General features: G+C 36.7%; 2 protein-coding genes across 3 annotated transcripts; both read left to right on the top strand.

Annotated features, from left to right (window-relative positions):
- The first annotated feature begins 722 nt into the window (after positions 1-722).
- LOC110815072 (putative pectinesterase/pectinesterase inhibitor 58) lies at positions 723-3,003 on the top strand. Its single transcript, XM_022042728.2, has 2 exons — positions 723-2,027; positions 2,108-3,003. Exons 1-2 carry the CDS (start codon positions 1,019-1,021, stop codon positions 2,797-2,799), a joined length of 1,701 nt encoding a protein of 566 aa, XP_021898420.2. The 5' UTR covers positions 723-1,018; the 3' UTR covers positions 2,800-3,003.
- A 1,155-nt stretch (positions 3,004-4,158) lies between these two features.
- Positions 4,159-12,674, top strand: HEB2 (condensin-2 complex subunit H2-like protein). Of its 2 annotated transcripts, none has more exons than XR_015818026.1 (11): positions 4,159-4,794; positions 4,915-5,014; positions 6,145-6,251; positions 6,333-6,475; positions 6,563-7,004; positions 7,093-7,268; positions 7,353-7,523; positions 7,606-7,704; positions 11,455-11,556; positions 11,698-11,815; positions 12,060-12,170. XR_015818026.1 is itself a non-coding variant. In XM_022042721.2 (11 exons), the coding sequence occupies exons 1-11, from the start codon at positions 4,602-4,604 to the stop codon at positions 12,438-12,440; spliced, it is 2,073 nt and encodes a 690-aa protein (XP_021898413.2). In that variant the 5' UTR covers positions 4,161-4,601; the 3' UTR covers positions 12,441-12,674. The 2 variants fall into 2 exon arrangements, 1 of the variants encoding a protein (XP_021898413.2); XM_022042721.2 differs by having other exon boundaries at positions 4,161-4,794; positions 11,657-11,815; positions 12,060-12,674.
- Positions 12,675-13,850: the final 1,176 nt, after the last annotated feature.

The raw sequence follows: 13,850 nt of genomic DNA, 5'->3' as shown, positions 1-13,850 counted from the left end.
ATGTTTTTTACCTTTTATTTTAAAGATAATAATAATGAAGAGTATAACATTATGTAATACATACAAAAAAAAAATGCCTATAAATGTACATTAATAAAATATTTTGACAAATTAAACTTAATTAAGAACATGTTAAACTTAATTAGTTTATTTATCAATTAATTTATATAATTCAAATAATGAGATTATTAGTTAAAAAATTAACAATTTATATACTATTTTTTTTCCTCTTTTTTTTTTTTTTTTCTGGGAGTAATGCTGTGAATCTTGTTTTGAATTATTCTAATTCTGCAATGAATATATTTCTATTAGATTATTAAAATAAATAAATTATTACATAAAAAAAATAAGTTGACTGATATTATGAAATTATTGTATTTCTTTTAAAGTATATATTAACAAAAAAAAATTATAAAAATTAAATTTAAAATTAAGTAATTATTACATTTTAAAAATAATTTTAAATTTAAAAGCATCAAAAGAGTGAAAAACAAATTATAATAAAGTAACGTGTTAAACAAGTTTCATGCTTGGACATTGCACTGATTTGGACATCTATGGTAAAATATAGCAAATTGAGTATATACATTTACTTTTTTCCTTTTTAATATTATGTACCGCTATATATATATATATATACATGTCCCATATTTGTGGATAGTAGTTACAAGAGCGTGCGGCCCAATGGAAAGTCGCCTATATATAGAAAACTTGCAGATGGAAAATAAGAAGCTAGAAACCTGGTAAGCCTTCAACAATGGCGGAAGATTCTCTTTTCCTCAGATTTCTAAACAGAACTCCTCACATTTTCCTTCATTTTCTTTGTATAAATACCCCCCTTTACATCCCTTCTTCATCAACACAGAGCCCGAGGGGCATCAAGTACAGGAATAAAGAAGCCCCCACCGCTCTGTTTTGCTTTTTCTCGTTCCTTAATTTCATCTTCTTCTTGTTGTTCTTCTCTGGTTTTGGGAAGAACCCAACAAAAAAAATTTAAAATCCCGCAAAACCCAAAAAAATGTCTCGCGATAACAGCTCAGGCAAGCAGAAGAAGATGGCCATCATGGGCATCTCTTCCCTGTTACTGGTGGCTATGGTGATCGGTGTCGCCGTCGTCGTTACTCGCTCCACCGGCGGCAACCACGAAGGCGACGGCGCTCAGATCACGGCGAGTTCCAAATCTGTAACAGCCATCTGCGCACCCAGTGATTATAAAGAAACTTGTACAAACGCTTTGAATTCCGCCAAGCCAAACACCACTGATCCTCGGGAGCTCATCCAGATCGCTTTCAATTTAACCATTCAGTCTCTTAAAGATGGAATGGAAAAGGGAGTGAAAGCTTTGCATGATGCAGCTAAAGACCCACTTACTAAAGAAGCCCTTGACAGTTGCAGTGAGCTCACAAACAACGCCGTTGAAGATCTTCAAAGATCTTTCAACAAGCTTGGTGCTTTTGAATGGGCTAAAGCTGACGAATACATTGAAGATCTCAGAGTCTGGTTAAGTGGCGCAATTACTTATCAACAAACCTGCATTGATGGGTTTGAAAATACAACAGACGACGCTGGGGAAAAAATGAAAGCTTTCTTGAAAACTGCAAAGGAATTGACAAGCAGTGGGCTTGCCATGGTTACTGAAATCAACTCCTTGGTTAAGTCACTGGATTTCTCAGAAGTCACAAATACTGGCCGGAGACTTATGGCTGACGACGGAATTCCGTCGTGGGTCAGCGGGGGGAAAAGAAGACTCCTTGCTGCAAACCCAGGTGGAATCCAACCAGACGCCATTGTTGCCAAGGATGGAAGTGGCAAGTACAAGACTATTACAGAAGCTTTGGCTGCTGTTCCTCCCAAGAACAACAAGACTTTTGTGATTTACATCAAGGCCGGAGTTTACGTTGAGCAAGTCAATGTCACCAGACGCATGCCTAACGTTATGTTCATTGGCGACGGCCCTACCAAAACCAGAATCTCCGGCCGCCTCAACTTTGCTCAGGGCACCAACACCTACCGAACCGCCACCGTCAGTAAGTATTTCCTCCCTTTTGGATTTGGAATTTGGTTTTTTATTCTATAACTGGTGCTTATATATCATCTTTTTGTACAGTTATTAGCGGTGAACATTTCATGGCAAAGAACATTGGATTCGAGAACACGGCGGGAGCCATCGGACACCAGGCAGTGGCGATAAGGGTTTCGGCCGACTACGCCATCTTCTACAACTGTCACATGGATGGGTACCAAGATACCCTCTACGCTCACACCTACCGTCAATTCTACAGAGATTGCAGCATCAGCGGCACCATAGATTTCATCTTCGGTGACGCCACCGTCGTCTTCCAGAACTGCAAACTGATTGTCAGAAAACCATTGGACAACCAGCAATGCATCATAACCGCCCAAGGAAGAATCGACCCAAGAGAACCCACCGGCATTGTTCTCCACAACTGTTTCATCACCGGCGAGGCCGCTTACATCCCGGTGAAAGCCAAGAACAGAGCTTACCTCGGCCGGCCATGGAAGAACTTCTCAAGAACCATCATCATGGGAACCCATATCGACGACATGATTGACCCAGAAGGGTGGCTGCCATGGATGGGAAGCTTCGCTCTCGATACTCTTTACTACTCTGAGTTTAACAACAAAGGCCCTGGTGCTGTTGAGACTTCTAGGGTTACATGGAGGGGAATCAAGAAGATTAGTGCTCGCCAAGCTAAGGGTTACGCTCCCGCCGCCTTTTTCAGAGGGGATGCATGGGTTCGTGAAAGTGGAGTACCTTATACGCCTGGCATGATATGATGATGATGATGATACAAGCATCATTGGTGTATGCATGTACATGGGAATTAAGATGAATATGCATGCATGCATGCATTGATGGGTCAAAAAGTATGTGGTATAAGAAATTGAGAGAGTGAGAAGAGATTTTTTTTTGGATCTAATCTCCTTCTTCTTAAAATAGTAGTTTCTTAATAGAATTGAAGAAAAATATTATTTGTAAAACTATTATTATTATTATTATTATTATTATTATTATTGCTTGGTTTAACTTAACTGGGCATCGCCTTTCTAATAAATTTACATCAATTTGTAACTATACATTTTGCAATCAATGAATTAGAGAACCATTTTTTCTTCTCTCTTCCGACTCTCAATCTCTTTTTTTTTTTATCCATCTTTATTATTATTATTTCTTCAATTATATCTATATATATACATATATATGTTTATATGTTAGTCCTTTCTTTTTTTCCAAAAAAATAAAATAAAATAATGGGTACTATTTATTATCTTTTGAACATAATAATTTTTCTATTAAGATAGTAATTTCTCTTTAAAATTATGATTTCATTGGTGTATTCTATATAAATATTATAATTTATTTACGTAAAAAAATTAAAAAAAAATTATCGAACAAATAAGTAAAAAATTCATTAAACTGCAAAACGTTACCTTGTCGTAATGTGATGTGTTTCCAACACCAATAAAAAAAGTAACTCATCCAATAATATTTAACATTCAAAAAATAACCAAATAAAATACATCACAAGTTAAAATATTACAAATATCATCTCGTCCCAGACCATCACAAGAAAAACTATAACTAAAATTCTTTTTATCTGACATTAACTTAGAACTACGTGCATTTAAAGTATTTTTTATTAAAATCAATATAGTTTTATGTAAATCTAAAACAATAACATGATAAATTAAAAAGTCTTTAAAACCTATTGTTAAGAATAATAAATTACTATTTTTATTAACAACATTTAACTAGCCGTACAACTATATGTTTCAACTTGCATTGAATGCTGGGTCAGTCGTAAAATAGAATTCGAAGATCTAAATAAATATTCTATAAGATTTTGGTTTTTTTTTTTTTCAATTTATCCTCCTAAAATATTAATTTTGGGTTTAACAGTGATTTTAAAATTTTGGATTAATTAATTATAAAGAGGGGTAATATTCATTTTCAATAATAAAGACTCAAATATTATATTTAAAAATTAATAAATGTCATTATAATTAAATCTAAAGCTCAGAAATCCCACAAATTTACTTTATATAAAAATTGGGCCGGTAGGCCCATTAAAGCCCAAACCGGTTTGCTGTTTTTGATTTCTGAGGAAGGAGCCATCGAGCGGGAAAAGATTGTTGTGTAAATTCCCACACGTGTGAAGAAGCTTCTCTTTTCTCCGTAGCCATAGCAAATCGAATCTTCGTCCTTCAAACACAGAAACCTTCGCTCTCGGCAACCACTCTCGCTCTCTCTCTCTCTCTCTCTCTCTCGGCTACCTTTGTTCCTCGGTGACGTCCTTCTCTCTCTTCGAAACTTCTCTTTCTTCGACGCCATCCGCTGAGTGCGATTTCTGGGCAAGCCGGAAGTCTTTTTGCTTCTTCAACGATTTCAGCCTCCATCTCTCTCAATCCGGTCTACGTGAATTATTTTACTACATTTTTTTGGGTTAAAATAGTGCGTATTTTGAGGATTCACGTTCTTAATTTGCAAAAGTCGGATTTTAGGGTTAAAGATTAATGCTTGAGGCGAATGGTCTTAACTGGTTGATGAAGGATATTTTCTGGGTTTCTATGCTGCCATAATGAGCCATCATAGGGAGGAAACCGGCAATGAAGGCGGTGGAAAATTCCATACCGTGCAGGCAAGTCGTGATTTAGAGGCTAATTGGGAAGTTGATTTAGCCAATAAACTCGAAGACTACCTCTTGAAAATATTTTCCGGTGAAATAATTGCAAACGGGGAAGAGTGTCAAATTCGAGTTAATTTTGCCGAAGGTTCGTTCTTTTATTGTTTTCATTTACACTTTGACAGAACTGGATTTTACTTTTTTATGGTCCTTTTAGGGATTTGTTTGTATTAGTGAATTTGGGATTTCCCTTTTGTGCGAAATGTAGCTGCTTTGCTGCTTCAGGGTTCCGTTCAAGTGTATAGCCGGAAGGTCGAGTATCTCTATAACTTGGTTTTGCATACTTTGGAGTTCCTTTCTCAGCAGAGGTTAGCTTTCTTTTTCTCCCTTTTTTCTTCTTTTCCCAAATTAACATTTCTTTGGTTGACTGTTTTAGTTTGAATCGATCTTTTTTAAAAAATAAAATTAAAAAGTTAAGGCGGTACTTATTTCTGATGTAGAATGATAATCTTAAATCTGTAATAGCTCGATAGACCATTTGACGGCTAAGACAGTACTTTTCTTATCTGGGATGTAAATGATTTGGTTCATGCATCGCATCTTATGTACTGCTTTTCAATCATTCAGTTAGGTAAGTACGTAGGCTTCTTCGTTGGGAGAATATATCTTGTTTATATTCGCGGGGTACTTAAGTAAGCAAACTCAAAAAGGATATTTAATCTTTCCTGAAAAGGAATATCCTGGGATGCCCTTCAGAGAACTCGTCCTATAGATGTGCCGAAAGTAGATAATCTTAAATCTGTAATAGCTCGATAGACCATTTGACGGATAAGACAGTACTCTTCTTATCTGGGATATAAATGATTTGGTTCATGTATCGCATCTTATATACTGCTTTTCAATCATTCAGTTAGTTAAGTACAGAGAGGTCTTCTTCGGGAGAATATATCAAGTTCATATTCACGGGGTATTTATGTAAAAGCAAACTCAAAAGCTAATATTTAATCTTTCCGTACAGAGCTCGTCCTATTGATGTGCAGAAAGTAAATAGCTTTTAACTGGGGTTGGGTGCTTGAGCTAGGGTATCCATTCAGTCATCCTTGTCTTCCTATATGATTTTTAGCATACTGCAGTTTGGAAGTCTTATTAACATTTTTCTTTCCCTTTTTAAGTATGAGTTTATACCAGCATCTTCCTCGCATAATCAGGCATGAAATTTTGTGAGGTTTCAAAAGTTTAGAGGAGAGAAGTAAACCAATTTGCTTGTTCGCATAATCATAGAATCAATCAACCGAGTGAACATAAGCATATCCTGGACATTGGCATATTACACGGGTTTCCTTTGACAGTCGGGGTACATGCATTCACAAGATGCTATCTTTCTATTATTACTGGAGTTCTGTAACTCAGACCCATTATGATCACTTCTCCTAAATTTCATAAGTATAAAGTAAACAACTAACTTTTAGCCATTTTCCAAATTTTTGTTTATGTCCAGGACGGAAGATCAGTTAGATGGCACATTAGCTCAGCCTAAAGAAAGCTGTCCTGATGCAGTTTCAGATGAAGAAAATGATCTATTCTGGAGTGTAGATGATGTGCAAGGTAGCTTATGACTTTACTTGTTACTACTTTACCTGGTGAAGTTATGGTGCTAGCTTAGCTATAGTTTTTCTTATATTGCAGTGGATGCAAAGAATCGCTTAGATAGTTCAAGTAGCAAAGATGCTTATTTTAATAACTTTGTGAAGCCCCCAGCAAATCTAGTTGTTCTTGAAGGAGATTGCTTAGATCCTACTGGAGATGGTGGGGAATTAGAGTCCTATCTGGTATTGCAGTTGCTTCACTTTTTTAAAGTATTAATACATTGACTACGTGTAATTTCCTTTATTTAGTAAATTTTTATGTTGTTGCAGTTAGCTACTAGTGATCTCTACCGGGATTTTATCCTATTGGATCCATGTGATGCTGTAGCAGTTAATGAGTTTTTGGGTAATGATGAAACTGCTACGGGGAAAACTGATGCTTACAGGGAGAGCTCAATTCGCAAGAGTTTTCAGTCTCCTACAAGACGATCTGCAGGAACTGCAAATAAGTCAGCTTCTCGAAAGAATCAAGATGCTAATTCCAATCTATCTTCTACCCATAACTGTGGTTTTAATGTTAATAGTTCTAGTAAGGGGCCTAATCCTCATAAATTCGATAACCTTGAAGACAACGAGCAAGTATTTGATATGGACGACGGAAGCTCAGAACCTATGAATATGAATGATTCTGGTTCTGATGATAATGATGATCCATGGAAGCCTTTGAATCCCCATGAACCTGGGAATTTGAGAGTGAAGCCTTTTAGAGAAGGTTCATAGATTGTTTATTTCACTCGCTTTATTTAACAGTAAGATTTCATTCTGCACCTAATGCACTTTGCTTTGACCTTCATGAGCAGTTAAAGCTTCCAGAAGGAGTGGAACAAATTCTATGAACAGGATCTCTATAACTACACTCTTTCCACTTGCTAGAATGCGTGGCACTGTCAGTCCTGAACTTAATGGAATATGGGAAATGCATCGTGATGCACTTCATAGAGAAAGAAAATCTGAGGATCCTCCATTGTACGAAAAGGTACAGTTTCTGAAACATGTATCTGTATGAACTTGTTTATGTATTGTCATACATGAGACCAAGAGGTTTGATATTCTATTGCAGCTTAGACAGTCACTCGTAGATGGTGAATGTCAAACTTTTGATGGCTTTGGTAATCCTGATGTTGAAAATGAGGATAATGGATATGATGATGACATGCCTGATTTTGTGCAACCAGATGGTGATATGCCGGAGAATATGTACATGAATGAAGATGTACTTCATTTTGAAAAGGTTAGCAGTGGTTTGATTATGCTGTCTATCTGCAATTGAAATTGTATTAAATGATATATTGTTCGTCTATTGAGCTCTACAGAACAATGACAGTACCGCTCACTTTGATGCTAATGGAGCATTTCAAGATGGAGGTCCAAATTCTCAAGCAAGCCTTGAAGAGCTTTGTCGTTCACATCTGGTGAGCAGGATTTTTTTTTTTTCTGGTTTAGGAATACAAGTAACTTCTTAATTTTTGTTCAAGAAACTTAGTAGTTGACTCTCGCAGACTTTCTACACTAACAATCTTTATCTTATCAAAGTTTTTTATGACTTTTAATTACTATTTTGTATTCTTTTTCTTTTAGAATGTTGAACAAAATAAAACTTAATGTTCTTTTTAGATTAGAAGGAATTCAATAAATTTAAAAAATACATAATAATTGATTAAAAATTTTACACAAAATGAATTCAATTAAGAGATAACAAGAAGTGGGACTTCGCTCAACATATTTGATGTCTTCTCCTTTGGAGAAAGACGTAATAGCTATTCAATTGGCAATTCCATCAATTTGTCTTTTATCTAGAAAATGAGTTCTACATCAGGACCTAAATAATTCTTAGGAGTGAAGTAATTTTAGGGTTCTTGTTACCGTTAATTTTGTTTTTTGTTTTTTCATTATTTCTTTCTGTTATCTCCCTTCAGTTAGCATATTGGCAACACGTGGAGAATATTCTGATTACCTGCTGGTGACAAGTCTAAAATGTATGACTATCCTCTGTCGTACCAGTGATTGATACCTCAAAAGGTGGTCTGCACCCACCATAATGCGATGAAAATTATTGAGAACAATTTCTAAATCCTTCTCTGCTCTTCTTTCTGTTTCCCCCGGTATTCTCTTTTCTCTCCCTTTTCCTAATTCTTCCTCTATTTCCCTTCACTTTTCTGCTAGTCTAACCTAGCAAAACCCTAATGAGTGGCCCATGATAGCCTGGTCAAAGCATAACGGCTCCGAAGCACCTACTGCAATAGCTTCCAAACTGGCGAAGGGTAAAAGAAAATTTGTAACAACTGGTACCTAGAGGGTGTCTCAGCATGAGGACACTGTCTGTGGAATTGACTATCATTTCTAGGACTTTATGGTTGAAATATATGAGTCCATGGAAGCCAGAATGACAGAGAACAATGCCTTTTATGCAGCCTATGATGGTAGAAACCATCAAGAATTTTCTTGCACCACATCAACCCTTTCAACACCCGTCTCCATCACCAATTAACACAGCCGTCAAGACGAACAAATATCGCAAGCCCCTTTGCCAACTAGAGGTTTTCTGCCCACCCCTGAAGTCAGGATAACATGGGTGGTAGCCAAACATAGATGGCCTTCAGAAACATGGGAGAATAACATACCCATGTTGACTTACCTATTTTCAAAGGGACGAAAACCCCAGGGAATGGCTGTCATGCTGCCAGTAACCCCAGATGAGCTGACGGTGGAGTTAGCTGCCTTGTTCCTTGGAGGTAAGTCGGACACTTCGTACTAACCAAGTGGAGAACTAATCATGTGATCATTTCTTTGAATGTGCCTTTCATGGATGCAGGAAATCCACCAGTCTTACCAAAGAGATATTACCGCCCAAAGTCTCATCACCGAGCTGACCATAACTCCCAAAATGAGACCTCCTTACTCCCATACAAGGGCTTTTGAGGTATAAGGACAAACTGTATATAGGAGAAGGAACTGAACTCAGGGAACAGTTGCTACACCTTCACCGTGACTCTCCAATAAGTGGTCATTTAGGGATGAAGGGAACTTATGATCAACTCAAGCAAGGGTTTTTCTGGCCCAGAATGAAACAAGTGGCAGTCTGAGTTCGGACGTGCAATGTGTGCCAACAGTGCAAGAGAGAAAATGTTCCTTATCCAGGGGTATTGAAGCCATTCCCAATCCCTACGCAAGCATGGGCACATGTTATCATAGATTTTCTAGAATAGCTACCAAAATCCAAACAAAAAGACACAATCCCAGTGGTAGTGAACAGATTCACAAAATTCAGTCATTTTATCACGCTATCAAACCCGTTTACAGCACAAAAGGTGGCTAAAGACTTCTTAGATCATGTCCACAACAATGCATTGAGAACTATCTCATATGCATGGCCTTCAGAAAACCGAGAGAATGGGCTAGGTGGCTGAGGTTAGCAGAATGGTAGTCCAACAGAACCTACCAGAGCAACCTAAAAATGTCTTCCTTGATTGCCTTGTATGGCTGCCCACCTCCCCTCATCACTGAGCAGATAGTTGAGGAGACATGAGTAGCACAATTGGAGGAATGAGTTGAGACCAGGAAGGAAATGGACAAAATGCTGAGGGAACAATTAGTGGAGTCCCAGAATCGGATGAAGTTATTTGCGGACATTAAGAGGACTGAAAGAACATTCTTGGGGGCTAACTTAGTTCTGCTAAAATTGCAGTCTTACCACCAGTCCAGCGTGGCTATTAGGAAATACCTCAATTTGGCTCCAAAATTCTGTGGTCCATTCCAAGTTGAAGCAAAGATACGGTCCATTGCATATCAGCTTCAAAATGTCCCCAGGAAAAAGTATTCATCATATGTCTTATATGTCACTACTCAAAAGGTATATTGGAGATCTCAACCCAAAAGACAGGAAACTACGTATTACAGATTCTGAGGGGCAGATCAGGGGGGAGCCAAAAATTATTCTGCAGAAGAAGACTGTTAATTGACGAGGAAGACCCATAGAGCAGGAAGACCCATAGAGCAAGTTCTTGTCAAATGGCTCAGTATGGGACTAGAGGAGACGACCTGGAAAGATTGGAAATTTCTGAAGGGGAAATTCCCTCACCTGAACCTTGGGGACAAGCTGTTCGGAAAGGGTGATGTCAGGACCTGACTAATTCTTAGGAGTCTATCAGGGTTCTTGTTACTGTTAAGTCTATTAGCAGCACCTGGAGAATATTCTGATGTACCAGCTGGTGACAGCTGTAAAATGTGTGACTGTCCTCTATTTAGTACCTTAAAAGGTAGTCTGCATTCACCAGAATGCGGTGAGAACTATCCAGAAGAATTTCTAAATCCTTCCCTTCTCTTCTCTCTGCTTCCCCCTGCATTCTCTTTTCTCTTCTCTCCCTAATTCTTCCTCTATTTCCCTTCACTTTTCTGCTAGTCTAACCTAGCAAAATCCTAATGAGTCAAGTCCCTGAAATTATATTGTATAGAAAGCATTATAGCCCTTATTATATGACCAAATCATATATCAAATTTATTTTGTTCACAAAATTTTAGAACTCTTTCCACAAGTGAATAATTAGATGAATAAATAAACTTTATACAAAAGGATGCTACAAGTATTTTTGTGCATGAATATACATCTGCAAGCATTTCAGGCATCAAAAGTTGAGCTACTTAATTATATTGCACTTTTATTATGATATGAGGGTTCTGATCATATTGTGGATCTGCACCTTGTTTACTATGTAACATGAAATGTAACACTGGTTCGAATAAATAAGGACTTGCACATTATCCAACATCAGGTTAGCAGTTTGATAAAAAATGTTTTATTTCTGAAATAAGTCCTATGTAGAGAACACATACTTCCACAGAGTGGTCTGGCATACAATGCAGCCGCCTTAGCTATTTTCTGGCTAGAATATTCATTTGCATTATTTAGAAGCAAATACGGAGGTGTTATCAATATTCTGACGATTATGTGTGGTTGCTCACTTATTTTCCCATTTTTCACTCACTTGACAACCTCAGCATCTTGAAATACATTTTCCTGGAGCATTAAGTTCCGGGAACAGGAGTCACAAAGGAAAGAGGAATCCCTTTGGCTTTTATTAATGTGTGCAAATCCAAAAATTCTGTTAGTCTCTTTTATTGGTGATTGTGAAGTTGCATGCTTAATTGTCTTTTTTTGTGTGTAGGATGCTCTCCTTGCTAGCATAGCTGAAACTGAGAAGCAGACTGAGCTGGCTGTCCTGGTTTCATCTTGGAAACAGAAAATTGAGCAGGACCTGAAAGAGCAAGTAATTAGTCATGTTTTGTTTGCCTTTAATTTTTAATTGCTTTTTGAGTTTCTTCTTTTTCCAGTATAAGTTAGATAGTTATTTTCCTTTTTTCTAATAGGATTCACGCTCTCCATTTGATATTCATGAATATTGCACAAGGATTCTTGACAAACTCTCTCTGGAAGGAGACAGCGGAAACATCACTTCTTTTGCTGATGTCGTGAAGGGCCAACAGAAACATGATGTGGCTCGAAGTTTTTCAGCACTTCTTCAGTTGGTAATTCCCTTGCTTATGTTTGAATTTTGGTTCGTAGCATTAGCCCAAACCAGAATGGTTAGTTGAAAGATCAGTTAGCTTTTGTTGTCTAACTAGATTTATACTTATTTCTTTCTTGACCTCTTTTACAAGTTCTGTGTCTCCAAATAATATTCGAGGGCAGTTGGTTGAAGCCATTTGAAAAGAACGGCTGAAGTTATCTGTGTGACATAAACAAATTTGATTTTGATATTTGAATTTTCAGGTGAATAATGGGGATGTGGATTTGGATAAGGGTGGAGCTGTAAATGGTTCTGTCTGCTATGCAGCAACGAATCCTTTCCATATTCGGCTACTTAACTCTGGCAAGACAAAAGAGACGAGACAAATTCGATTGTCAAGAAAGAGAGTTAAATCTCCAATCAGAACCAAAGGGGACAGAGAGAAATCTACAAGGAAGCCAACATCTCCAAATGCAAAACTTTCTCCGGGATGCAGATCAAATTTGTTGTCGTCACAACAACCTAGCAAATTTCCCAGGAAGCCCGGAAAGCTGGGTGGCTTGAGGTGTACGCCTGAAAGCAAGAGGAGGCGAAGGTCTCGGTTTGTTGAATCAATTGACTTGCATTCTGCAGGATATTCTTAACATCAATTTGTTCTCTGCAGCGCAAACATATCGAAAATAGCAAGATTATCCATTGTATTTCTAGTCTGTAGATTAATTGAAAACAATCAGCTCTCCTTTGTAACACTTCATTCTAAGCTATTCCTCATATAAATTAACCAGATCCCCTGTAATAGCACTCTATCCCAAATTCAAGATTAGTCTGATGATGTGTATAATAACATCACTTGCCTTTAATAATTATCATGTTACATATGTACATATATATATATACATATGTATAATGTCATATTTATTTATATCAAAATTAAAGTAACTTATCCATTGTGTTGGTTCAATAAAGCCTTAAACGTCTAAAAAACTCAAGGAAACAAGATTTCTTACACACACACATATATACATACATATATATATATATATATATGCTTTGAACTACTTACCACTCATGTTCAATAAGTTACGTAACCACCCGAAGTCTTCTTTTCACACACAGACGTCTAAAATTTCGAAATATATCATTCATCCAATTTTTCTTTTGATTGTTATTTTGTTGGCCTTGAAAAAAATTAATTTATGAGAAATCACCCTGCAACACAATAAAATTAGTGTTCATGTAGAAAATAAATTATATATTGAATTGAGTTTTTTTTTAAAAAAAAATTACGTATTTATTAATAAATTAATTAATAAAAGTAATTTTTAAATAAATATATATATATATATGTGAACATAACTCAATTCAAATTTACTACCAAATTTTCTTTTCTTCAACTCTGTACCGGAATGTGGGTCCAGGGACTCTTAACCTTTCACAGAATTCACCAAGTGTGTGTCCGGGCGCTCGAGATCACGTTGCCTGCAAGCTTACAGTCTTTGACTTTGACTTTGACTTTGACATTGGTGGGAATTTCTTTCCATCCATGCCACGTCACACCAACCAAGCAAATGGATACATTATTATTTACAAAAGGAAAAACAAAAAAAGGGACATGAAATGTCTAAAATACCCTTATTTGTGTTTAGACTTTTAGGAAGGGGACAAAAACTTTGGTGACTTTTGCAGCAGGTACAAAACGCGTGAGAATAGAAGCAAAACGACAAGCCCTAACCCATTTGTTAAAACAAGTGAGGGGACCCCACCACCTGCGTTGTTTAGGTTTAACCAAAAAATGATTAACACTAATCATAAATTATTTAAAGAAAAGTGAATGGGTTGTGGTTATGGGCGGTCCGGTCAAATGCAGGCAGCTCGAGCTAACAAGCCACCCACTGTTCTGCGTGCGTGCGTGCGTTTTATGTGTCTCGAGAAGTGCCCAATTAAGTTTTTTTTTAAAAAAAAATAATAATTAAAATTTATTTTTAATAATATTATAATATTTTCCAAATTTTATACTAATTAAAAATAATACTATATTTATTGAATAAAATATT

The sequence above is a fragment of the Carica papaya genome, chromosome 3 (genome assembly GCF_054855325.1).
Source record: "Carica papaya isolate Zhongbai chromosome 3, ASM5485532v1, whole genome shotgun sequence".
In the NCBI taxonomy this organism is placed as follows: domain Eukaryota; kingdom Viridiplantae; phylum Streptophyta; class Magnoliopsida; order Brassicales; family Caricaceae; genus Carica; species Carica papaya.
The sequence above is the reverse complement of the archived record's forward strand: the minus strand, read 5'-3'. Positions and strand labels throughout refer to the sequence as shown.